At 34.8% G+C, this 25,590-nt stretch overlaps 1 protein-coding gene across 1 annotated transcript in view; it reads left to right on the top strand.

Moving 5' to 3' along the window:
* Positions 1–1,932: 1,932 nt before the first annotated feature.
* The window catches only part of lrp5 (low density lipoprotein receptor-related protein 5), a 74,869-nt gene continuing 51,211 nt past the window's right edge, over positions 1,933–25,590 (top strand). The window contains exons 1-4 of the mRNA XM_067379355.1: positions 1,933–2,121; positions 13,988–14,188; positions 16,410–16,629; positions 22,090–22,287. Coding sequence (XP_067235456.1) covers positions 2,040–2,121; positions 13,988–14,188; positions 16,410–16,629; positions 22,090–22,287 — 701 coding nt within the window. The 5' untranslated portion in view covers positions 1,933–2,039. The remainder of the gene's footprint in view (positions 2,122–13,987; positions 14,189–16,409; positions 16,630–22,089; positions 22,288–25,590) is intronic.

The raw sequence follows: 25,590 nt of genomic DNA, 5'->3' as shown, positions 1-25,590 counted from the left end.
ATATATATATATATATATATATATATATATATATATATATATATATGTATATATATGTATATGTATATATATATATGTATATATATATATATATATATATATATATATATATATATACATATATATATATACATATATATATATATATATATATATATATATATATATATATATATATATATATGTATATATATGTATATATATATATATATATATATATATATATATATATATATATATATATATATATATATATATATATATATATATATATATATATATATATATATATATATATATATATATATATATATATATATATATATATATATATATATATATATATATATATATATATATATATATATATATATATATATATATATACATATATATATACACACACACACTATCAGTCAAAAGTTTGGAAACATTACTATTTTTAATGTTATTGAACGAAGTCCCTTATGCTCATTAAGGCTGAATTTATTTAATAATAAATACAGAAAAAACAATAATATTGTGAAATATTATTACAATTTAAAATTATGGTTTTCTATTTTAATACTTAAAAATATAATTTATTTCTGTGATCAAAGATGAAGTTTCAGCATCATTACTCCAGTCTTCAGTGTCACATGATCCTTCAGAAATCATTCTAATATGATGATTTATTATCAATGTTGAAAACAGTTGTGCTGCTTAATATTATTTTATAACCTGTGATACTTTTTCAGGATTCTTTGATGAATAAAAAGTTAAAAAAAATATCAGCATTTATTTAAAATAGAAATCTTTTGTAACAATATACACTACCGTTCAAAAGTTTGGGGTCAGTCATTTTTTTTCTTTCTTTTTTTTTGAAAGAAATTAATACTTTTATTCAGCACAGATGTGTTAAATTGATAAAAAGTGATAGTAATTATTTATATTGTTAGAAAATATTTGTATTTTGAATAAATGCTGTTCTTTTTAACCTTTTATTCATCAATGAATCCTGTATCAAATCAGCATATTAGAGTGATTTCTGAAGGATCATGTGACACTGAAGACTGGAGTAATGATGCTGAAAATTCAGCTTTGCATCACAGAAATAAATTATATTTTAAAGTATATTAAAATAGAAAACCATCATTTTAAATTGTAATAATATTTCACAAAATTCAGCCTTAATGAGCATAAGAGACTTCGTTCAAAAACATTAAAAATAGTAATGTTTCCAAACTTTTGACTTATAGTGTGTATGTGTATATTTTATATATATATATATATATATTAGTTTACTGGTTTATTATGATGTTGTATGTTACCATGTTGGTGTTTTATGTATGTATCACTCTTTCATTGTTATTATTGTCTACAGTTGCGAGAGAAGTTGATCATTATGAACTTTGTCATCATGTGGGTGCCAAATGTGTTATCAGTACTAACAGCAACAAACAGATTTTAATCACTCAAATAACATTATGATTTATTGACATATACAGTCAAAATATAGTCAACAAACATCAACACTGTCAAACAATGATCTAAATGAATGTTTTTTGATGTATTGAATATATTGTATAACTTTAAATCAGTGCATTTAACTTTTTATTAGTTATATTTAATAATAAAGATGTTCAGTGATTAATTGTGATGTTTTAAATCATATATTATAATATTTTTTTAAATATATTGATATGTTTTTTTATCTTTGCGATAATAATGACCGGAGACCGGATGACTGTACATTTAACTTTACACCCTTTTACTGTAGTATTTTACTTTTTTCCCTTTTCAAAATCACTAAAATTTTCGTGTGTGTGTGTGTGTGTGTGTGTGTGTGTGTGTTCTGGTCTGGCAAGGCGAGCGCGCCACAGCGCCGCACAATCCCACTTGATGACGTCGATCAGTTTCCGCTGTCAGTCATTCCCCTCCTCGTGCCTCCTCTACTATCGCTGGAAGAGTCGCTCGGGCGAAAAAAAGTCCGACTGATCGACCTACGGACTACAAACTTTCTCCTAACACCAATACCTCGAAGAAATGGAGCTGGGATTATGGAATTAAAGCCCGGAGCGCTTGCGATGGAGATTTTATTGCTGGAACTGCTGCTTTGTTGTAGTCTGACGGTGATTCGTGGTGAGTAAAATAGTTTTTGTTGAGTTTTTCCTACGGCTCTGAGGTGTTGAAGTCATTATATCACCGCGAACAATGTGAATCAAAGTAAAACGCACGAGCGCGAAACAAACTAGAGCACGGCTGGTTTCGTGTGAGTTATTGCGTATTTTATTTCGTTTGGTTTCGCACGAGCATGTGTTTAATAGAAGATGTGTAAAAGTGCAACAATAGTAACTTTAGTGAGTGAAGTCTAAGTAAAGTTGAGCTGGTTTGATCCAAACTATAGTCTGCGGCGGGATTGTGAACCCAGATGTGCACTTCTGGAAGTTGAGTTTAACACTAAAAGCAACATTTTGTTTAATATTTGACATGTTTGATAGGAGTTTTTAGCTCTTAGGACGTGTAAACTGCTCTGGTTGTGTGTTATGGAGGCCTCGGTGGTGTCGGGTGTCAGCAAGAAAATGGTGTAAAAGTATTAAATATGCTTTTAAAACTGTTTTAAAGTCTGTTGTTTTACCTGAACTTCATCTGAATGGTGTTACTGACAATTAAACGGATAAACTAAAGTTGGCGTTTCAGTGGAAACACTGCTGAAGTTTATTAAGAGTAAAAAAGACTCTCAACAAGCCCCCAATATAAAGAGCTGGGTTTGTTTTCTAACACTTTATAATACCTTAACTAACATTACTAGTGCTTAACAGGTAATTAATTTGAAGGTTATAAAGTATTTCATTAGTATAGGCTAAATGAGTAGTTGGTGTGTTCATGATTTTTATTTTTATTTTAGGTTCAAATGTATATTAATATTCTGTCTGTCTGTAACTAGTCTCCATTTGTGGCTTTTCCATGTAACTAGTTGATTTAAAATGGACCTGTAGTGTAATATATGAATTTTTTTTTTAAAAGTATAGTCTTTCAGGTAATAAAAGCTGCACGAATAGTAAATATTAAGCAAAATATGTATAGTTTTTGGTGAAGTATATCAACTTTTTGAATATATATCATCTCTATATATCGCAGAATAGTCTATAAATTAAATGTATGTTGTGAAAAACCCTAGACACAAATGATAGTTTCATACTGTTACAAAGCTGAAAACCTTACTGTTAGAGTTGCTCGTGAGAAATTGGCATTCAAACATGCCTGTGCTTAAATATTTATAATTTTAGCACTGTCTACTCATTATTGGTTTGCTGGGATGTTTGTATTCACGCCTAGCGAGAGAGATTTGACTCTGGTTTGGTTTTATTTCTGGAGTAAGCAAGCAGAACCGTGTGAATATTTTAATTCAGATGGATTGAGTCATTAATTATGCATCGACTCAAGTCTATTTATATTGTATTCATAACTTTCTTAACATTTAACAGCATTTACAAGTAGTCATTTTATAGTAGCCTAGTCTACTAAACCATTCCAACAAACAAATAATGCTCAAGATGATCAGTTAATGTAATAGTTAGAAATGCTTTGGATTTGCGAATGACGACTTATTAAAAGTTATAATATAGTGTTACCAATTTGTCCAAACAACATGAATCCAGTCCGTTCCAATCCAATAAAAAGTAAAGGTTCCAATTAGATGCAAAAAAAGGTTCTATTGGAAAACCTTTAATACGTTCCATGATGAACAATTACATTTTCTTGTACTGTAAGTACACCATTTATTTATGGGTGCTATAGGACCCATAAACCAAGATTATAATCGAAAAACCTTGTAATATCAAGAATTGGCTGCTGCAAAGTACTATTGAAGAACCTTTGAGAGAACAAAACCTCCTTCTTCTTGGCTGAAATATGCCTGAATTATTGCAGTCTACATTGTTTGTATGCAGCCAATGTTGCAATTTTTACAAGCTATTATATTGCAATTATAAGAACGGACTGTCATGTTATTATTTCTCTGTGTTTGAAGGGAAAACCTGATTTATTCAGGTCACGTCAATAGCAAGTGGTTCATTTGTTGACATGGCACTTTATAGGCTAAGGTTGGTGATGTGTGCCAGCAAGCATCACTGCAAAGAGTTTTTCTACTAGTATTAATACAGATTTAATAAGTAGTAACCCAGTATGTGATTTTCAACCTTTTTTAGTTTTTGTTTATTCTAAGATAAGATTGATTGAGGAAAATCTTTTGCATGTATTGCTAATTTAACATGCGTGATCAACAAAAGGCCTTGTTGAATTTTAGCATAACAAAAACCACAAAACTTTTGATGCCATTGTCAAGCTCCTACTGCCAATGTCAATCACTCCTTAAGCTAATTAAACAAGTTTGCATTTGAATAAAACGAGTTATTGGGGGAAAACGAAGGAAGTGTAGCATCCAGTCCCTGTTTTTTATCCTGTTATGGGTCAGTGTGTCTTTGCAGGACTAGATAGATAGATATTTAAATAGTATGCATTTTAAGAATTTAAACATCTTTAGGTATGAATTATTTTAGAATCATAAGAAGGTGTCACAGAGTTCATGTTGTTTTTTAAAAAAAAAAAACGCTTGCGTGTTTGCATACTTGCATGTTTTCTTTAACGCAATCTCTTCGCTTTACTATATTGTCTCTTGCTGATATGGGCTGGAGGAAGTGAGCGACCGGTTTTGATCGTAATCAGGCAGATCAGGTAGGTAAAAGGAGATTGAGGACAGAGGAAGAAAACAGAGATAGTGAATGAGCTGAGCAGCCTTTCATTTGAAGCTCTTTTACCCACTTTCCAGGACTCTTCACGTGTTCGTAAACCTCCTTTGTGCTCCTCCCTTCTGTAGACGGTTAATTCTGGTGACAAGCTCAGACTCCTTCAGCTGTTTCTTTGTGCTCTTCCTCTACAAAGGAGGAGCCCGGTGGGCCCAGGTGCTCTCAACTACCCCTCCTGGCACTACAAAAGTCGGAGAAGAGCGGAAGTTCCTAAGTCATATGGGTGCTTGGTTATAGAGTGGAAAAGAGTTCTCCTAGGGACGTCTGTTTAGGGAGATTAGCAATCTTCATGCTGTGGCTGAAATGTGACTTTTGCTGGATTTTGTTTCCTCTAATAAGCCGCAGTGTTTCAATTATCCATTGAAACAAGGCTCGCTTGGCTTTTGTCCTCTAGATCTCTGGCCTGTTGACTCTAAAACCATTACTAAGTTGCTGGAGTTCGGTTTCCCCTTTTGTTTCTCATTGTGCACTGTTACAAAATTTTGTGTCCACAGAAGGAATCTTTTGAGTGGCTTATAATTATGTTTCTGTACAATAATAACTCTGAAATATGTGCAAAAGTTAAAAAAATTACAGAAATGTTATCTTCTTGACAAAACCTTGTCTTTCAGTTTTGGTAAAAATTTGCAAGTTATATAAGGTCTGTCTATCTTTTTGTCTATCGATCCATCTCTGAGGTAAAAATGTTATATAAGATCTGTCTGTATAACTGTCTATCTATCCACATCAAGAACTTTTACATATTATTGTATAATATTTGATTCTATGGAGTTTAAAGGATTAGTTCACTTTCAAGAAAACCTTTTCTGATAATTTACTCACCCCCATGTCATCCAAGATGTTCATGTCTTTCTTTCTTCAGTCGAAAAGAAATTAAGGTTTTTGATGAAAACATTCCAGGATTTTTCTCCTTATAGTGGCCTTCAATGGCGTACAAACGGTTGAAGGTCAAAATTTCAGTTTCAGTGCAGCTTCAAAAGGTTTTAAACGATACCAGATGAGGAATAAGGGTCTTATCTAGTCATTTTCAGAAAAAAAATGTAAATGTATATGCTTTATATAAACAAATGATCGCCTTGCATGTGTTTCCGCCAAAACCGCACTTTTGTATTCTTCAAAAAGCTTATGCTGAATGTCTTACGCCTTCCCTATTCTAATTTACTGCATAAACGCGGCGCCAGTTCCGTTTTTTTCCGTAAGTAAATAGGGAAGGTGTAGGACATACAGTGTAAGCTTTTTGAAGAATACAGAAAGCGGAAGCACGTGCAAGGTGATTATTTGTGTTTATAAAGCATATACATTTGTATTTTTTCCGAAAATGACCGATCGTTTCGCTAGATAAGACTCTTATTCCTCGTCTGGTTTCATTTAAAGCCCTTTGAAGCTGCACTGAAACTGTAATTTTGACCTTCAACCCTTTGGAGGCCAGTGAAGTCCACTATAAGGAGAATAATCCTGGAATGTTTTCATCAAAAACCTTAATTTCTTTTCGACTGAAGAAAGAAGGACATGAACATCTTGGATGACATGAGGGTGAGTAAATTATCGGAAATTTTTATTTGAAAGTGAACTAATCCTTTAAAAACATTCTTGATGTTCATTATAGTTTCTTCAGATTGACCAATCTGTTGGAGATTGATAAAGTCCTTGATTTTTCTTATAGGTTCTCCAGATATGTCTATAACGAATGTCAAGACCTTTATTAATCCCTGAAGACCCAGATTGATAAATCCAATAGGGGTGTGACGAGGCAGTTAGCTCACGAGACAAGCGATTGAGTTCATGAGAACGAGACGAGATTTTTACACAGTATTTTTAAGAAATCCTCAAATGATGAAATGCGTTACTAGAAAAATAGTCTGTTAGTGCATTTGAAATGTTTAACTAATCATCTTGTAATGAATGTCATTTCAGTTCTACTTTCTGAGTATGAATTATCATATGCAGTAAAAGACAACACTCAAGCATTGTAAAAGGTTTTACCTCAAACTCAACTTGGCTTATTCTATCCTAATTTCACCCACACACTTCTTCATGGAAATATCACGAGACTTTTTTTTTAATCTTGTGGCATGAGATCTCGTCACACCCCTAAAATCTGAAGAACCTAGAAGGAATGTCAAGAACGTTACTGTAGGAACCATTGAAGAAACATTAATTTTTGTAATGAAGGTTAGTCATGAGGGCTGAAAATCGAATTTTCTTTAAATATAGCCAAGCTAACCTTCAACTAATCTGTTTGGTTTTGTCCACAACTGAAGGTTGACGTTTTGAAATGACGCGGAGTGAGTAATCTCGTCTGTTTGGGTAGGAGATTGTGCTGGGTGGGGGGTGTTGTCGTGGTTATGCATCATGCTGGTGGTGTTTTTTCTTGCACATTTGGGCTGCAGAGGTCCGTGTGATCTCATAAAACAGTGCAGCTGTTGGGACGAGGTTATCTTTTTAATCCCCACTGCTCTGTGCTCGCCGGGGAAGGAGGTGTCCGAGTCCTCCCAGGCTCTGGTGGACCATTCCAAAGGCTTTTCTGTGCAGATGGAACCATATGCTGCAATTATGCTGCTTGAATGACATATATTTTGCCAATAATCCCACCAAACTAGGGCTGGGCGATAAAACGATACCGCTAATTAGTGCAATATATTTTTCCCCAATACAATTATAACATAATGTTCATGCACTATCCAAATAATGCTGCACATGCTTATTTGCAGATTGGTGACAATAACTGAAACGCGCTGCCATTTCTGTTGCGTATGAGGAACATTAAACGGCAAATGCGCCAAAAGCGTCCAGTGAGAAGATTTGAGTTTGGTGCAACAGAGTTCTCTCATACAAACCACAAATCAAATGACTTGTGATTTCAACTAGTTTAAAGCCAGATGAAACAGCACTGAATTTCTCAACAATACTGATGCAGAAAAGCTTTGAGCTTTGAGCCAAAACGATAGAAGGCTTTTCGATTGACAAGTCGCCAACATTTACCATGATTTACTGTAGTAACACTAACTGAAACTTAATATCTGTTAAATGTGATTCTGTTGCATAGAACTGAATGAAGAATAATATATTGATATTAATATATTTAACCTTATTTTAATACAGGCCTATTTTCTGTCCAATGTTTGTTACTTCATTATTCGTACACTGTAAAAAAAAAAATTCAGTAGTTTTTAGAAAATAATTTTGGCAGCTGTGGTTGCCAGAATAATTTTGTAAAAAATACAGAAAAACCGTAAAAACATTTACAGAACAAACTGTAAATTTTACAGTATAATACTGTAATTTAAGAAAATTATGTAAGCCAATAAATTCAACAATGCACACTACTACTAAAATCTGTTTTGTACCTTTCACATAATAATGCAGGTGTTAAAAGAGAAAGCCACATGAAGAATCAGAGTTCATCACAAGTAGTTTTTTCACGAGCTGAAGTATATACTAATATAAAGAAGGTGCACAGTCATCCACGCAAAAGCAAAACACCATCATGGTAATCCACAATACTTAAATAATGCAATAAACATTCATTAAACAACAGAAGATTTACATCTTAAAACCCTAATGTATGTAACTGATAACAAAAACTATTAAGAAACATGATTATTTAAACAAAATACTTTCAAAAGTGGAGTGTCACATAGAACATCAGTTTACAGATTTTGACTGTAAATTATACATTGATTTTGTGTTTTTTACTTATAAAAATTGTAAAAATGTACAGCATTTTACTTTGAAAATTGCATATATTTCTGGTTAGAGCTTTTACAGTTTTTCCCTTTTATATAATATGGGAACTTACTGTTAACCTATTTTACAATTTTTTTTCTGAAGCAGTTTTACAATATTTTATCGTTAAAATCACATTCATTTTTACAGTGTATTTAAGTTTAGTAAAGGGTGGTTATTATATGGCTTGTATTTTTTTTTTTTTTTTTTTTTTTTTTTTTCAGATTCAGTAAAATTTATTGATTTTAATTAAAAAGTATAATAATAATAATACAATTATACAAAAAACGAATGAAAAATAAGAAAAGAATAATTATTTTATTAAAAGTCATTTTCGATTTACTGTTTTTGGCCAAGTACATCCAGAATTTTCAGGTTCGGCGCATAATTTATTTCGGTGCATCCCTAACTGAAACCATGGGATTGTGGCGCAAATGTTTGAATTTTATTATATTATTAATGTAGATATTAATGTAGTAATGTAAAATAATTGCAGTATTTTTCTTATTAAGCTAAGCTATAACAGTTTTTGTGCATTTGTATTTATAATAAATGTTTTTAGGCTACTGTTTTTCATAACAAATACCATAGAAACCATATAGCCTTGTTATTTTTTACCATGGTGGTTCTACCTGTGGTTAACATGATCCGAATATCATGAAAGACCAAATCTTACCCTTTAAAAATTGTTAGATGTTCCTGTTTTTGTTAATGAACATAAATTTACATTTGAATCCCAACTCAAGCCACTGTCAAATGTATCATTTTAAGAGAAATTGAAACGTGTAATATTCATTCATGAATTGTTCACCTGTTTGGCAAGTGTTTGTGATGTTCTGATGATAAAAGCACAATTTATTGTCTGGTTTCTCCAACTTTCACTCAAACTGTCTTTAAACTTGAAAGAAATAAAGATTTGATATTTATTGTGATAAATATCGATATCAACTGATAATTTTATCTTGATAACATTTTTTGGCCATAACGTCGAGCCCTACACCAAACTGTGCAATATATAAATGCTTAAAAAAACTAACTGATAAGAAGAAAGAATAAACCTGCATCTCCTTTTCATAGTGATTTAAGTTGGTTGGTCTCTGTGTTTGATGTAGTTGGAAAGCTGGAAGAAAGGAGTTAAAGGAGTGGACCAAATGATTGAAGGAACAATCTGTGGGCCAGCGAAGTGAGGACAGGGGGTTTTTGTTTGATGTCTGGGGTCTGTTGTTGCTTACAGCATGTGTACTTCACGCCTCTGTCACTGTTTAGGAGAGGGAGTGCTGTGTTTGTATGAAGTGTATACAACTGTAAATCATGTTAAAGTTGCGTTTACAATTGCCAAATAATTGCAAGACACTTCCTGTGGTCATAGTTTCTGAAAACTATGTGGAAAGGTAAACTTAAAAGTGTTGTTTTAGACTTGGCATCATTTTGTTATGTGTTACAGTAAATTTGTCCTGGAATTGATGGTCTTTAATAGTTTTAAATGGTCCAGAATAGAGAGGAGGATTGATCAAATGTGTGAGTGTCGTATGTGGCAATTAAATTATCTTCATTTTAGGCTCCTCTATATTTGGTGACACTTTTTTTTTTTTTTTTTTTTTTTTATTAAAATCAACCTATGCATGACTTATTTATAGTTGACCATAATTTAAAACACCTTTTTACGTTATCCCTGCTGGTTAGTGTAAAATAACCCTCAAGCTCAAAATTGCTGCGGTGTTTGCTTTTAGATAACACCAAATCACACATTGTGCTCTGTTTAGTCTCGTAAGACTGCTTACTTAGTGGATAGCGGCTTGGGCAGAAAGCTGAGATCACGTGATGGAATGTGCCACTTTAGGACCATTGAAATCTCAAAGTTACTAATTGCTATTACTTTTGCTCATACTTTAGGTTGGTATCTAAACAAACCTCTAACCACAGGTATTAAACTTTGGTGTGTAACTCATCCTGCAAAGATTGTGCTACAGACAGTGAGTGATACCTGAAATCATGTGGTTTGTTGAGGAGAGGCTATTAATTTTGTAAGCAATCAGACTTGGTTTTTACCTGTCAGCTGATAAAATGGATGTGGAAAAATCCTGCAGAATGGCTCTTCTCACAGATTATAACTTTCACATTAACCCTCTAAAGCATGCCATATAAAATAATAGTCAGAAATAAATATATATATATATAATATATATATATATATATATATTTTTTTTTTTTTTTTTTGTTTGTTTCATTGGAACTGCTTATTGAATAAGGGTGCTCGGTAAATTAAAAAAATTAACATGAAATCGCTTAGTGCGATTTATGAAATTGCAAAGGCTGCAATTATTTATTTATTTATTTTTATTTTATGTAACGTGCATTTGAAAAAGCAACGCATCAAAAATCTTTCCAAATATGAGAAGCATTTATAAACCTCTTGTCTGACAAAAGACAACATTTAATAACATGTTTTTACTCCAAACATCCTTCTATGTCTATTAGAATTGAAGTATAGATATACTTTACCATGAAAATACCAGAGAAGGCTTGAAGAACTCATATTAACCATATATTGTCGTAGTCATGTGCTTATTAGTTATGTTTAATCAATCAAAGCATTTCAATCTTTTGTTTATTTAGCTACAGCGATAGTATAATGCCCATGTTAATTTCCTGGAATGGCATGCACTATATCGTATTTCTACGGGGGAATATTTGGAGTTTCTGCATGGGAGCGCCCCCTGGCTTTCAGTTGGAGCAGCATTTACTACTGATCACAGTGCCATGCTTTCTGACAAGCTGCGCATAAAAATATCGCAGTCTTTGCCAAAATTGCGTACGGTGTAATTCCAATTAATTAAGTTTTATCTTCCGTAATTCTGTTTAGCCTTATTATTGAACCTTTAGACAAAACAAATAGGCTTTAAAGGGTTAGTTCACCCAAAAATGAAAATTCTGTCATTTATTACTCACCCTCATGCCGTTTCACACCCGTAAGACCTTCGTTAATCTTCGGAACACAAATTAAGATATTTTAGTTGAAATCCGATGGCTCCGTGAGGCCTCCATAGGGAGCAATGACACTTCCTCTCTCAAGACCCATAAAGGTACTAAAAACATATTTAAATCAGTTCATGTGAGTACAGTGGTTCAATATTAATATTATTAAGCGACAAGAATATTTTTTGAGCGCCAAAAAAAACAAAATAACATCTTATTTAGTGATGGCCAATTTCAAAACACTGCTTCAGGAAGAATCAAAGCGTAAAGGAATCAGTGTGTCAAATCTGCTGTTCGGAGCGCCAAAGTCACGTTATTTCAGCAGTTTGGCAGTTTGACACGCGATCTGAATCATGATTCGATTCATTGATTCATTATGCTCCGATGCTTCATGAAGTCATTATTTTGGTTTTTTTGGCGCTCCAAAAATATTCTCGTCGCTTTATAATATTAATATTGAACCACTGTACTCACATGAACCGATTTAAATATGTTTTAGTACATTTATGCATCTTGAGAGAGGAAGTTTCATTGCTGGCTATGGAGGCCTCACGGAGCCATCGGATTTCAACTAAAATATCTTAATTTGTGTTCTGAAGATGAATAAAGGTCTTACGGGTGTGGAACGGCATGAGGGTGAGTAATAAATGACTTTTTGGAATCATTTTTGGGTGAACTAACCCTTTAATGGTTCATATAGAAAGCTATAGGAGAGTATGGATTTTATTGGAGGAGGAAAAAACTCCAGAGGCCTAAATTGAGCAAATATATGAAATTTGGTGCAGTTGCTGATATTTGGCCAAAAGTAAGATGTAATTCTGATAGCTATTGTAAATCAACAATCAAAAAATGAACTTTCACTGTTGTTAGTTTTACTCAAACCTTGTTCACATTACTTAACTCATGTAACTAAGTTGTTTCTGCTAAAAATGAGTATTGTCAGCTTTATTTAAGTGTTTGTTCAGTCAAATTAACATTGCTGAGTGAAACGTACAAATCAATGTTGCAAGGGACTGCAATAGGAGAGTAAATTTAGGGATTAAAGTGTTATCTTATGTGTTTTTCAGTAAAGGGAAAGATGTTGTTAGTTTATGTTAGTAATGTTCAGTTATGATGGACGTTTAGAGGAGTTTCTGTAATGTTTTTGAATTTTGTTGTTACCATTATGCAGAATAGTGGCACCTGTGTTTAGGCTGTGAGGTGTGAGCACTCATATATGTTTAGGATGAAATTCCTGCACTCATTTCAATTGAGTTTGCTCAACGAGTTAGTGATTTGAGTGCAGTTTGTAGAACAAATAGTTAATTTAATAAGGTAAATTAAGTCAATAAACATAACATTAAGTAAACTGCACATGTAAATACTATGTAACAGTGACAAATTCAAATGATTTGTATTTATTTAAAGAAATTTTGTCAGATTTACTTGAGTTTCTTTGTTCATACAACTAAATTATTTGTACAAATTACTCAATATAGTTGTGTGGAACCACTGCTTTAAGTAAATCCAACAATTCATTTTTTGAGTGAATGAGATCTTTATAAAAGTATAAGAGACTACTTGCATAGTATAAATATCTGCATATAATGCAATGATGAGAGAAAATGTTCCCCAAAAGCCTGATGTATCATATTTGAAACTCACATTTTAACATACTTTTTGTAACAAAATAATAGTGTATGGATAATCAACTAAACCCTAGTTGCTTCATTGCTAAAATGAATGTACAATTATACTAAAAGGCCTTTTATTGGTGAAAAGTATAAACTATCAGTCAGACAACAGATGGCATGTAATAGATTGTTTACGACAGGTTTTTCATGTTGCTGATATAGAGGCCTTTGACATTTGCCTATCAAATATGATAGAGTTGGCTTTTTAGAGTTAATATTAATCCTTGAGGAGTTTTAAATGTTTTTATTAATAGCATTACCACAAACATCAGAAAGCCGCAGTTGCTTGCCGTTGGTGACATGGTTCTTAGTAAAGCGGCATGCTGGTAAACCACAGCAGGACGTCCCAACCCTCAGCACTCTCACCATAGCCATTGTGTCTGTATCTAATGACATCATATGTCCTCTCCCCCCTCACCCTCTGGAAGTTATTGACTGCGACGTGAGTGGCACTTGCTGGCACATGCGGCCGGGTGTGAGGTGCCAACTGGCGGTCCCCGTGGAGATATCTGGGTGCCAAAATGAAGGGCAGACATTTCCGTTGTTTCCTCTGCTGTTCCTTCCCTAGGGAGCGTCACATGTGCCTCTCATTTAGTGCGATGAGTTCATGAAAAACACTGATTATTTAGAGACCGGGAGCTTGGATTGCTGCAGACAGACGGAATGGATTACCAAGCACGTTTTTTTGAAAGGGCAGATTCCTTGGTAGCAAAAATGCAGAGTCATAATTTGTTACGAAAATGTTATTGTCTGTTGCTCCAGTATTTGTAATGATATATAAAACCTTGCCCGTCTCTTTGGTCACACCTGAACTTTCGCCGCCAGGTTCTCCTTTGCTGCTCTTCGCCAACCGGCGGGATGTTCGTCTGGTGGACGCGGAGGCGGGCCGGTCGGAGTCTGCTGTGGTCGTCAGCGATCTTGAAGATGCGGCCGCAGTGGACTTTCTCTTCTCGGAGGGCCTGATATTCTGGACGGACGTCAGTGAGGAGGCCATCAAACAGACCTACTATAACCTCAGTACTATCTGTAAGATCAGTGTTTTGTTACTGTCGATAGCAATGTAGATATTTTTATTTCTGTTCATAATTTTGAAAATTCCTTTTTTTTTTTTTTTTTATTCACCTGTGGGATTTATATATATTTTTTAGAACAATGCTGTTTTCTAGAGATGCACCTATATTAAAATTATGGACGATACCAATAATCTGATCAATAGAAATGGCTCTTATTAAAAATCTATACCATTTTTCTTAAACAAAATTTGCATAAAATAAACAAAATATAAAAGTAATAAAGCAGTGCTTAAGAGAATATAGACAACACAACACACACTATTTTTCAAAAGTTTGGGTTCAGTAGTCGTGTTTCCATTACAGATTTGCGCAAAACCTTTGCGATATTTTCTAAATATCGATAAAGAATCGAATGCGAAATGACAGCTTTTCCATATTTTTTTCCTCTTGCAATAAGTCATCCCAAAAATCATGGCAACGGATGTTGGTAGGTTTACGTATGTCCCAGCCACTGCACTAGCCACTGTCTTATCTAAGCATTTATGGCAAAGAAAGCCCCTTATACTTGGGAGAGGCCGCATATGAGGTGTTTCACCCTCCTATCTGCTTCAAGGTCTTGATAAATTCAAATTGTGGCATTTCTTTGTTGTTTAGAATCCTGTAGTCCCCAAATACTTTTGTCTTTCAGGAGTTTAATGAAGAACTCTCGTCTTCTATCCAAACATGGCATAATGCGCCCTCTTTAAAGAATGATTGACGTTTATATACAGCAGGTGACCTGTAAATTAGGGCTGGGCGATATATCGAATGCTACCGCTAAATCGGCATCACCTGCTTTCAAATGGAGCGGCATTTAATAGACAGAGCCGTAGTTCACTGACAAGCTACGCAATATCACGTTCAATATCTACGGCTCTGTCTATTAAATGGCGCTCCATTTGAAAGCAGATGATGCCGATTTAGCGGTAATCAGGGAACCGGCTTTACTGACGAAATGCACGTGACAAAAGCATTCGATATATCGCCCAGCCCTACTGTAAATGCAGGGGAAAAAAACTGTTTCCATTGCAGTTTTGCAAAATATTCCTTTTTTGTTTTTTTGAAAGATTTTTGTTTTATGCTCACAAGGCTGCATTTGTGTTATACATTAAAACAGTAATATTGTAAAATATTATTACAATTACAAATTGCTGTTTTCTATTTTAATATACGTTGAAATGTAATTTATTCCTGTGATGCAAAGCTGAATTTTCAGCATCATTAGATTTTTGGTGATCAAGAAAAATGTGAATTTTTTTGAGGAAAGCGTGACACTTTTTTTTTTTTTTTTTTTTTCAGGATTCTTTGAAGAATAGAAAGCTCAAAAGAACAGCTTTTATTTTAAATGGAATTCTTGGTAACACTTTATTTTAGGGTTAAATCCTCACTTTTAACTAGTTTCTTATTAGCTTGCACATTATATATTGGTTGTTTTTTAGTTCTTATAAAGCACATATTAATGCCCTTTTTCTGCATGACCATATTCTACATCCCTTAATCCTACCCAATACCTAAACTTAAATGCTACAAAAACTACCTTACTAACTATTAATAAGAAGTAAATTAGGAGTTAATTCAGGCAAAAGTTGTAGTTAATGGCGAATATGTGTTCCCTATACTGAATGTTACCGAAATCTCTTCTCTTTTGATTAATTTAGAAGAAAAAAAATCCTACCCCAAACCTTCAATATCTAATGATATCTAATAGTAATGAAAAGTCATTATTATAAAAGTGGTGGGACCTTGTTATAGAAAAGCTTTCTTCAAGAAATGGGACTCTTTTGGCGTTAAATACTTGCCATAATCTAGTGCTATAGGTTAGCAGTAGATGATGACAAAATTAATCTAAAAAGGCAAAGATCATTAAATATGCAATATTAGCAGTTACTAATAAATAACATAATAAAATAATTTAAAAAATTTAGCCAGTAACTGCAGTGGTCCTGATATAATCTCATTCATGGTTTCATGTATTCAAAAATGCATGTATTTGGTTTTGAGACAACTAAGGATCAATGCCGATTGCTCATTTAATACACTTTTTGCATATGAATTGATTTTTACAGGCAGCAACCCTGCTATAGCACAGCAAAAAGTTGTCATCATCTGGAGGCAGAATGAAACATTTGAGGAATGCTTAAAATGCTTAAACTGATAATACTGTTATGGAACTGAATGGATGCCTTGTTTTTCAGCTATGAAGGAGGCCACACTGGGCAGAGGGCAGACGGTGGTGGTATCAGGTCTGGATTCCCCCGATGGCTTAGCCTGCGACTGGCTTGGACGCAAACTCTACTGGACTGACTCTGAGACGAACCGCATCGAAGTAGCCAACTTGGACGGCACCTCTCGTAAGGTGCTCTTCTGGCAAGATCTTGACCAGCCCCGGGCGATAGCGCTAAACCCTGCTCATAGGTGAGTCCCTTCCTCTCTGCTCTCATTTCCTCTTTCTCTCGTCCCCATTCTCCGTTCAGTGGGTGGTCTTCACAGGCGTCTTTCCACCCTTGACCCCTCAGCGTTCATTAATATGTGGCCTAGTTGTTTATTTATAGGCCATTAGAACTTCTCCCCCCCCCCCAAAGGGAGATTGGGATGCAACGTAGCGTTCCGGCTGCTTCCTGTTGTTGTGTGGCGTGTAGATCCTGCACGACAAACCTTCACTCTTCTGGTGCCCTTTGTTCACCCCGAAGTAAATTCCACTTGTGTGTCCACTCCGACTTTGCTGGCGAGTTGGTGTGTTTATATGCAACATGTAACTTGAGTTCTGAAAGATCGCTCTCACTTACATTACTTAAGCCCTGGCTTAGCATGTACGCACGTACTTGGCCTGAGACATGTTAGGTAATGTAAGTCACAGTCTGTGCTTTGTCTTATAGTTGGAGGATTGTAAGAGTTTTAAGAATGATATATCTAGGGCTGCACAATTAATCGAATTTCTAATCGTGATTACAATTATGGTGTCACAATTACGTAATCGTTCAAAGGCGCAATTATAACAAAAAAAAGTCCACTTACATTATTCTGCATGCTTAAAGTGTTTTTTGTTGTTGTTTGTTTGTTTATTTTTTTCCTACAGGTTATCTTAAGTTTTTTTCCCTTGTTTTAATTGTAGTATAACATTATAATACCATGCATATTTTGTTCTTTTTTTTTTTATTAAAAGAATAAACCAAACCAATGTATAGTTGACATTTAAGGCTTAATGCTATAGAAAAGCAAAGTTTTTTTCAGGAAGAATGATTTCAGGTTGTTCATTTTCATATAAAAATATTGTTGCTTCAAACAATTCAATACATTCAATGTAAATTGTGATAATCGTTATTTAATAATTGCAATTACAATCTCAAGGGAATAATCGACAATTATGATTTTTGTCATAATCATGCAAGCCCTAATGATATCAACAAATTCATTATTATTCTATTCTAGCTGTGCAGTTCATTCTTGTCTACTGTCAAATACAATAATATTAATAATAATAATAATTAGAGGTGCACTGATTGCAATGTTCTTGGCCAGTTCCGATTTCTGATTTTTATTTATTTATTTTAAGTGTCATCTGCCGATACTGATTTTTGCCAATTCCGATTTTCCATCTAAGGAAAATTGACATATAAAAACAAAAATCTACTTTTCCTCAACGCAGTTTTATTTTTTAACAAAAAAATCACACATAAAAAGTCAGTAATAAAATAATAAAAAAACAAATAAACAAAGACCGGCCGGTCGATCAGTGCATCTCTTAATAATGATAAAATATTATTATTATATTTAAAAAAATAATTATATTACATTACATTACAATACATTACATTACATTATATTATGGTGACTTTTTAGAAATAGTAATAGTATACACTTATAAACTGTCAACTTGAGATTTGAATCCGTGGCGGAAGGAAGTAGTTCCGCACAAAAGAGTGTTTTTAAAAACACTTTGTTATTGATTCTTATTTATAAAATATATAAATATAAATGGCCCGATTAAATATCAATGCCGTTTTTATCATGACAGCTCGAGGTCTAGGTTAAACAAGCTAAATGCACTGCTGCTGAACTGTGCTTTTCACATTTTTTATCATCCATCTAGTTGCAAGCACAAGGCTTTTAGCTCATTGTGTATTTATGACACCCAAGAGCTAGGACATTTTTCCCAGAATGCATTTCACTTTGTACGGTGTATGATGAAGACATTAAAAATGGAGCCAGACACTGTTCCTGGCCTGTAGCCTAAAGAAACACAACCATAGCGCTTGCTTTTTTTCAAAACATTAGCTGCCTGTTTTTTTAAAATTCATTGCATTTGAAAGAAATTGTCAGAGTGAGAAATCCACAAAGATCCAGTTACTCTGCAATCCGAAAGTTAAGGTCTGGCATTTTTTTGAGCAGACATATTTAATATAAGCTTCGTGCACTTTTATTTTCTTATTGTCACCGCCTGAGAGCTTTGAGTTGAGATTTACCGTGGAGATCCAAGACCTCTGTCGGGGCCCTGCTTCAGATCACTGAAAGGGGGGCTCTGCTTTTTACAACCCCCTCAGAGTGAGAGCAACCGCATGCAGGGGCCCCTGAATTATGTTTGTCTGTTCTCAAGACACGTTCATTGTTTTCACATTCTCCAAAAGAGGCTTGGGAGGAGTGAAAAGATGAATTGCCATCAGATGCAAAGAATGGGTGTTTTTTTAATTTATTGCCGTGTTAAGTTTGCTGACTCTTCTTGAATTTTAAAATATGACCAAAAAAAAAAAAACAGTTTTTATTGCCAGACAAACATGGCACATCCAAATATCTGACAGAAGTGTTTTATTTGGAGTTATATAGCTGGTATTTAACGTTGGGAGACGTTCTGCCGTCTTCTGTTAGACATTCCACCATCTCAGTTCATTGGGTGGCTCCAGTTGATGTTCTCTGTTGCGTGGCCAAGCGTCAGGTTTATATCTGCGTAACACAAGACAAAATCACAACAAACTCACTCGCACGCACTCCAGAGATACTGACGCTGGTTGTTTGTCTCCGCTGACATCTTTGCAGGAGAGTTTTTCTTTAATGTGATGTTGTTAAGGCGTTGTTAAGCTGCATTACCTTCTTCACTTTCTTTGCAGAGTAAAATCTGTAGAATTGTGGTTACAAATATGGTAAAATGTGTGACATGAGCACTGCACTCTTTGTGGTAGCTAAACACATTAGCTTTCTGAGGAATTCTCAATTAGCCCACCATTGTGACACATCCCTAACTAATAAGTTGCTAAATTTGAAGCCAAAGTCCCAGTTATAAACCTCACTACAGATTGACATTCGAAGAGTTATTGTCCTTGTTACAGCCTTCTTCAGAACCATTGTTCAACCGTCTCTTTGTTCTGTCAGCCGTCAGGTTTCGGCAGTGGTGTAATGCTAAAGTGCCTAATTGAGAAAAATACAGCACAACCGTTGGAGCCATAGGCAGGCTAATAGGATGCATCTCAGGGGAGGAAGGGCTGGTTGAGTTTTCATGCTTGGTCTCCCTGCTGGCATGAGGCTTGATAAGTGTTTCCGTTGGCGACACGCTTGCTGTCGTAGCTTGTACGCTACAAGTAATCACGGCTTCTCTGGGCGAAAGCTTCCCTTTATGCATTTTTTCTTCTTGTCAGTTGTCTTTTTTTCCATTTTTGTCGTCATTCTCCCTCCTTCCTCCTGTCTTCATTCTCTCTTTTTTCCATTGGCGGTTTGCTTTTTTGTGCTGATTAGAAAACTGAATTACATTTTGACACACATTATGGATGTAGTTTAGCCACACAACTGTAACAGACTTTAACTTTTCAGATTTCATATTCCCTCATAAATAGGCTATACTTGACCTACAAAAATGGCTTACAATGCTTTACAACATGAACAGGGCATTGTTCTGTTTAAGGAAGGAATGAAACAACTTCATATAGTTAAGCAAGTCGACACCGTTTAACAATTTGCAGATATGCCGTCAAGACAACTACAGTTCCTGAACTGAACCTCAGTTAAAGTACAACTTATTGTAGCAGCAGCTACCCAGTAATTACATTTGAGAGGTGTGGTGTGCCTTTACCTATGATTGGAGTGATATTCATAAAAGAACACGTTACTCCATTTAAAACAGTCATCATTTACTCACCCTCATTTTCTTTCTTCTGAGAAACACAAAAGGAGATATTTAGAGCAGTGTTGTTGCTGCTCTGTTCCATACAGTGAAAGTCAATGGCAACAGTGCTTTCAAACTGCAACAATGAGAAGGAAGTAATGTAAAAGTGGTCCATATGACTTGTATTGAAAAACACTCTATTTTATGACTTGGCAAGTGAAAACTCATTGAACTAGTCCTGGGTATTGATACAATGTTCACGATTCGATTCGATTACTATTCAGATGCATTTGATTCGATTACGATTTCAATTCGATTACGATTATTTTGGATGTAGTATTTCAGTTAAGTACATGGCAAATTTTCTAGAGGAAAAAAATGTCTCAACTAATGCTGTAAACTACACATGTAAGTCAGTTGGTACTACTATAATAATATTGAAGGTTAAATTAACTTATTTATATACAAACACTCAATGATGTTTTTATTATAAATAAAGTTTAGAATTACATAATCATATTTCTACTCCAATTTGTATATATATACTTACACTCAATGATGTTTTTAATATAAATAAAGTTTAGAATTACATAATCATATTTCTACTCCAATTAGTTTTTTTTTTTTTTTTTAAATATAAACATTAAATCACGGCTGTCATAACAGATTTATTCAAACATGCATTAAATATTGAAGAACATTAAAAATTATAATGAATATGTAGGGCCCTATAATTTCCACGATCATGGAATCGCGGATGGAATCGCAGAATCCATTCATAAAAAGAGAATTTACTAAATAACGCGGAATGTCACGGAATTTGTCAAATTTTTGATGACTGAATTAAAAGCAGCTCATTCATCAACTGAAAACAGACTAGACTAATCGATTCTTGGGATTTAAGAATCGATATCGGTTTGTGAAAATGAGAATCGATAAAAATCGAGAAATCGTTTTTTTTTTTTTTTTACCTAGCCCTACATTGCACCAAGTTTGACATTGGTTTTCGCATCCCGTGCTGAATTGCGTCTTTGTTTCATCATTTTGATTTGATTGTTTAAAAAAATATTGCTGTGCTTATTTGTATGGTTGCGCAAATTGGCTGAAAATATATTAACTATATATTAACACATCAATATGACTATAATAATAATAATAATACTAAATAAAAATATGAATCAAAATAAGAAATACTCGTATTGTAATAATAATTCATGTGAGGAGCAGCATGTGCAAACCAAGCCGCCCTTTTTTGGTTTGTATTTGATATTTGTCAGGTTACTATGGCTAGTTTACGATCCTTTTTGTTTTCCATGCATTTGAATTGGCTGCTAGTATTTCCTGAAGACATGAAAAGGCTTTTTGCCAGCAAAGAAGATTAGAGTTGTTGAGCATGTGCTTGGGTTTGGTTGCTGTGTTGTGTTTCCCTCATATGAAGTGTTTCAAGCGAGACAGGCTCTGGCAAATAAAACTCTGATATGGTTTGCTTTGAAAACAGCCTGCTCTCGAAGCGTTTGTTTAGTCTAACTCCAAATCCATGTTGCCTAACCTTGAGCAGCTTCCAGTCAATACGTAAACCGTTGCAAACTCAATGTCCCACCATACTTGAGTGTGTTTGTTCTTTGTTACTGTTTGCATGTTATACTCCTTGCAAACAGGGATGTGAAAACTAGATACTTTCATTGTCTAGTCGGTGGGTTGTCTGAATGACTGGTTGACTACTTTTTACTCTTTTCTCTCGGATAATGGAATCCAGCTGACTGTCGGCTCGTTTTTCTTTACAGGTACATGTATTGGACCGACTGGGGGGAGGAGCCGAGAATAGAAAGGGCGGGAATGGATGGCAGCAATCGACAAATCATTGTCCACAAGCAAATCTATTGGCCCAACGGACTGACCATCGACCTCGAGGAGCAGAAGCTCTACTGGGCCGACGCCAAGCTCAGCTTCATCCACAAGGCCAACTTGGATGGAACAGCTCGGTCAGTTTCCCCATTCTTTCTCTCATATTCTCAATTCAACTCCTTGTATTTCTTTCCCTTTACCATCCGGTTTGAAGCTGAGTAGTATGGAGTCTGTGGCCCAATCCAAACACTCCCTGCACGTAGGCCCTATACTCGAGTCATATACCACTGTAACCCGATCCCTTCTGGCATTATGGGTATGATTCAGGCCCCCAAGCCAAAGGGTTACATTTCCTTTTGTGTATGTAGGATTTCGTAGCAACTTCAATAAAGAAAGGTATGTCGGACCCTCTGCTATGTTGAGATTTGCATTGCTAGTAGATCTGCCTTCTGAGTCGTGAGGTCTGACTAGGCCTGTAGTCCAGCGAATGTCATTGAAAGAGGAAGCTGACCTATATCTAGAGACCAGAGACAATAATAATAAAAAAACAAAGATATGACATCTAAAGTATGATATGATATCCAACTAGATCTCTTATTGAATCCAAAATGTTTTAAAGGGTTAGTTCACCCAAAAATGAAAATTCTGTCATTTATTACTCACCCTCATGTCGTTCCACACCCGTAAGACCTTCGTTAATCTTCGGAACACAAATTAAGATATTTTAGTTGAAATCTGTTGGCTCCGTGAGGCCTCCATAGGGAGGAATGACACTTCCTCTTTCAAGATCCATTAATGTACTAAAAACATATCTAAATCGGTTAATGTGAGTACAGTGGTTCAATATTAATATTATAAAGCGACGAGAATATTTTTGGTGCGTCAAAAAAAACAAAATAACTTATTTAGTTATGGCCGATTTCAAAACACTGCTTCAGGAAGCATCAGAGCACAAATTAATCAGTGTATCAAATCTGCTGTTCGGAGCGCCAAAGTCACGTGATTTCAGCCGTTGGCAGTTTGACACGCGATCTGAATCATGATTCGATACACTGATTCATTTGTGCTCCTACGCTTCCTGAAGCAGTGTTTTGAAATCGGCCATCACTAAATAAGTCGTTATTTTGGGGTTTTTGGCGCTCCAAAAATATTCTTGTCGCTTTATAATATTAATATTGAACCACTGTACTCACATGAAGTGATTTAAATATGTTTTTAGTACCTTTATGGATCTTGAGAGAGGAAATGACATTGCTCCCTATGAAGGCCTCACTGGGCCATCCGATTTCAACTAAAATATCTTAATTTGTGTTCCTAAGATTAATCAAGGTCATTTGGGTGTGGAACGGCATGAGGGTGAGTAATTAATGACAGAATTTTAATTTTTGCGTGAACTAACCTTTTTATGATTCTGAAGTGTCAAAAGGTCATTCGGTCCAAAGGCCAATATAGCCACTTCATTTGTGATTAAAATACCTTAAAATGTAATAAATGTATATGTTTTTTATTTTGGCATGATTTTATAACATCATATATCAACATAGCACAAAATGGTATATAAATTATGTGTAGAAGTCGTTGCTTTATGAGAAAGAATGTCAGAAAAAAATTTATTTAATTGATGTCATTCGGAGTAACCAATATAAAGGGACCATTTTGGATCAAGTCATGCGGTCAATATCATGTGACAGGATGTGACATCATTCAGACACCTGCAAAGGACCACATGGTCGTGAAGCAAAGTAACTAACTCTCTGTAAACTATTTGAAAAATTCATGTTTTCACTTGCTCATATGCATGTCCCGAAACATCAGGTAATTCGGTACAACCGCTATAAAACATGGAAAATGTTATAATATTTTAAAAACGTACACTAAATAAAAAAAAAATGTTTGATTGTCCTTTCGTTAGCTAGATATCAGTTTGTTAGCATTGTTTGAAAATATCATCATTCGGTATAACCAAAAGTGTCATTCAGTAAAACCGAAATTTTGGTTCAACCGAATGACTTTTTTGGTGACTAATTTAGTCCATCTTGTAAAAAATGACAAAAGCAGCGTTAATTGATTATAAAAACCACATAATCTCATTAACACTTAATAAAAATTCAAAACCTATATATGTAAGTGGCATAGCAAAAAAGTCAAATCAAAAAAAAAATTTTTTTTTTAATTAATTAATGTAAGTTATTTTTTAATTATTAAATTCAATAAATTAAAAAAAGTTCCTTCATTTCTTTAATTCATATTCCCAGTCTTCTATAATTTATGTAGATGGTTTTTTTTTTCCTGTTTATTGCAGGTTTTTCTATCCTTGCAGTGTTTGTTTACTTTCAAGTAATAATTTACTTTGTTTGGATATTCTTTGTCCATATTTGTTGTGTAACCTGAAAAACAACAGAGAGCATCTAGTGTAATTCTCTCAAAGGTCTTCTTGACTAAATCAGACTTGAGTAATTGCAGTTGTCTTACAGCTGTGGATCAGTGGTGCGCTCTAGTCCATCTTCTTAATGACATTTGTGGCCTTAAACCATTCATTTAAGGTTCTGCTGTCCTCATACAGAATTGGCTGGAGAACAGACGCTTTGTAGGGATTCTGCTCAATGTCACATCTTAATGTAAAATGGTTAGCGCTTCTGTTTTAACATTTACCCCCTTTCTTTTTTTTTTCTTTTTTTTTTAAAGCCCTTTGTTTAAAAGGTGTTTCAGTTTGCTGGCTTCAAACGTCCTTGCGACTACCAAGAGTGCGTCAAAAGCTGTGAAAAATCTGGATGTAATTACGTTTTGAGAGCACTGACCCCCACACCACCCCACCACCCCTCTTTCTGCTGTTCGTCACACGCTATTAAAAATCGTGAGGGTGAACAACATGTCAAGTCTTACTCTTCCATGCATGCTCACGCACACCGACTCCCCCTACCTAACCAGGAAAATTTATCCACTCTCGACCCACTGCAGCTCGGTGATTGATGAATGGCTTTTCTCTGAATGCGGCGGCATTATGGTTCTGAACACTTGTTTCTTTGATCCACACCCGTTTATTTATGTCGGGTGGTTCAGAAGGCCGTCGTTCGGCTGGACAAACGCGACAAGTGGCGCTCCGATGGACTCCGAGGGAACTTAACTTTAATAAGGGCAGCTGTACAGTACGAGCACAGGGATGATTCCCTACTAACGACCGAAACAGATGTAGTCTTACAGGTCGATGACAGCCTGATTTGTTTAATTCCCCCCTCTTCTTGGAAAAGAAGTTCTATGGGCCCCCCAAAGGGAGGGGAGGGGGGGGTTTTGGTTTCGCATGAGCTCCAAATTTCCTGAAGGGTCTAAAAAAGACCTCAGTCCTTGGTTGATGTTATTGGCTTGTTGTTGTGGTCTTAAATTCACGTTCTATATGCCTTTTGGAAAGGGTTATACCTGTAGGCCTCTTATGTCTTTGAAAT

This window comes from Chanodichthys erythropterus, chromosome 24 (genome assembly GCF_024489055.1).
Source record: "Chanodichthys erythropterus isolate Z2021 chromosome 24, ASM2448905v1, whole genome shotgun sequence".
Taxonomy (NCBI): domain Eukaryota; kingdom Metazoa; phylum Chordata; class Actinopteri; order Cypriniformes; family Xenocyprididae; genus Chanodichthys; species Chanodichthys erythropterus.
Note: the sequence above shows the minus strand (reverse complement) of the source record. Positions and strands in the feature narration are given on the sequence as shown.